This window comes from Cystoisospora suis (genome assembly GCF_002600585.1).
Source record: "Cystoisospora suis strain Wien I chromosome Unknown contig_441, whole genome shotgun sequence".
Classification (NCBI taxonomy): domain Eukaryota; phylum Apicomplexa; class Conoidasida; order Eucoccidiorida; family Sarcocystidae; genus Cystoisospora; species Cystoisospora suis.
The window spans coordinates 1-1,699 of NW_027153242.1; the positions used below are offsets into that span (position 1 = coordinate 1).

Below are 1,699 nucleotides of genomic sequence, written 5' to 3' on the forward strand. Positions count from 1 at the left end.
AGTGGTGTTAGCGTGTGTTTGAACAATTGCGAGTGACTTCTGACCGTGTGAATACTGGGTTTGTCTCACCCCGTTTCCCGACGCAACAAGCGTAGTCGCTCAGTAGTGACAGTCACTAGTCACAGTCCACTACACACACCGGCTTTGGTCTGCATCACAAACTCAGACAACAAAATCATCAGCGAGAAGGGCACGAGTACCGCCCGCGCCCCCCCATACGAGCGTACACCCAGTGAGTACACACGGACCGTTGGCACCTCCTTGTCACAACACACCAGCGCGTTATGAACTGCCCGACCGGGCGAAGGCGGAAGCCGGACATCATAGTATGACCAGCCGGGGACACTGCTTCCGCAAAAAAAAAAAGAACAAGCGCCAACGCCAGCAGGCTGTCCACCCGCCATCTCACTGTACGTGTTCTTCGTCGTTTTCAGGTGTTTTCAAAGAACTGGAGGCTGGTTGGCACATCCGGCACGTGGCGCTGGTAGAACGTTCAGTCTCTTCCGTGGCCTACAGGCATACATCGGCTTCTCGCCGACTCCGGGCACGGTCACTAGGAGACGGTGGTAGCGGATGTGGAAAGAGGTTGGTCGCCCTTTCCACTTCGCGCCGGTACGGAGGCGATACCTCTGCTCCGAAGAGTGCAAAGTCTGTCGCCACGGAGCAGCGCGTGGAGGAGGAGTGGGTAGCGTACGCGAGGTCTCTAGCTTCTTCAGTCAGAGACAGTCCCGCCCGCCGAGAACGCCCGTTCCTCCCCGCAGGACGACTCAGCTCTCGAAGACTAGGAAAGAAGGAGACGACCAGTTTGCAGGCCCTGGCGCTACTGATCGTGACGGGCGTTTCGCTTCCGTCCCACCTCGGCTTTAAACGCGAAGCCGGCCCTCCGTGCAGCACGTCTCGCCTGTACTAACATCGTGGGAGCAGCTAGATGTCCCACGAAGGCTGGATGTGGATTAACAACAAAGCGCTTGTCTGGAACAGTCGCATGTGGGCAATGCTGCAGGCCAACGAGCTCACATGTGGACAGTGCCGCAGGCCAACGAGCCGGGCCAGCATCCCACCGCTCGCGTGTACCGACAGGAGTTGTGTCCACGTAGGAGCAGCTGTCTCCTCCGGCTGTCTGTTTGAAGGTGCGATGACGTCGAGAGAGCAACTGACTGGATCCCCAACACTCACGCTTCGACCCCGAGAATGGGCGTTCGAATGCCTTCTACCGTGGGAGACACTACCGAAGTACCGATGAACCGAACTTCCGGGCAAAATAATCCCCGGGGATCCTCGCTCTAGCTGGTGAACGCGACAGCGTAGGAAACAGCCACTCAAATATCCCGTCTCGAGGAAGCCAGATGCAATTTTACTCGTCGGCAGCGAATGCAAGGGATGTAACGGAATCCGCAGAGGCGGTCAGCCGTGATTGTGGCTCCGATAGTCGTAGAGGACCAGAACATCCGTTAGTTTTCTCCATACTCGAGGCAAGCTCTCAATTCGCGTGTACGCCGTTTCGCGAATCATGCCAGCAAGACATCCTCCGGTTACCCGGAAGCAACATCTTCAGTCTCCAGCAGCTTACGGACAGGTGGTCTCGAGTTCAGCTTAAACTGTTTGTCCATACAGCTTCCGGAACGTCAACTTGCCACTCCTCACGAAACCGCGTGAAGGCACGGGAGGGTCGGTCACTCGTGGCTCGGCGTCGGCCTGG

General features: G+C 57.4%; 1 protein-coding gene across 1 annotated transcript; it reads right to left on the reverse strand.

Annotated features, from left to right (window-relative positions):
• Positions 1-125: 125 nt before the first annotated feature.
• CSUI_001115 (uncharacterized protein) lies at positions 126-1,053 on the reverse strand (the record flags this gene model as incomplete). The annotated part of the gene is made up of 1 exon (XM_068061321.1): positions 126-1,053. A coding segment is annotated over exon 1 (279 nt), but the record flags the coding sequence as incomplete, so codon positions are not given.
• Positions 1,054-1,699: the final 646 nt, after the last annotated feature.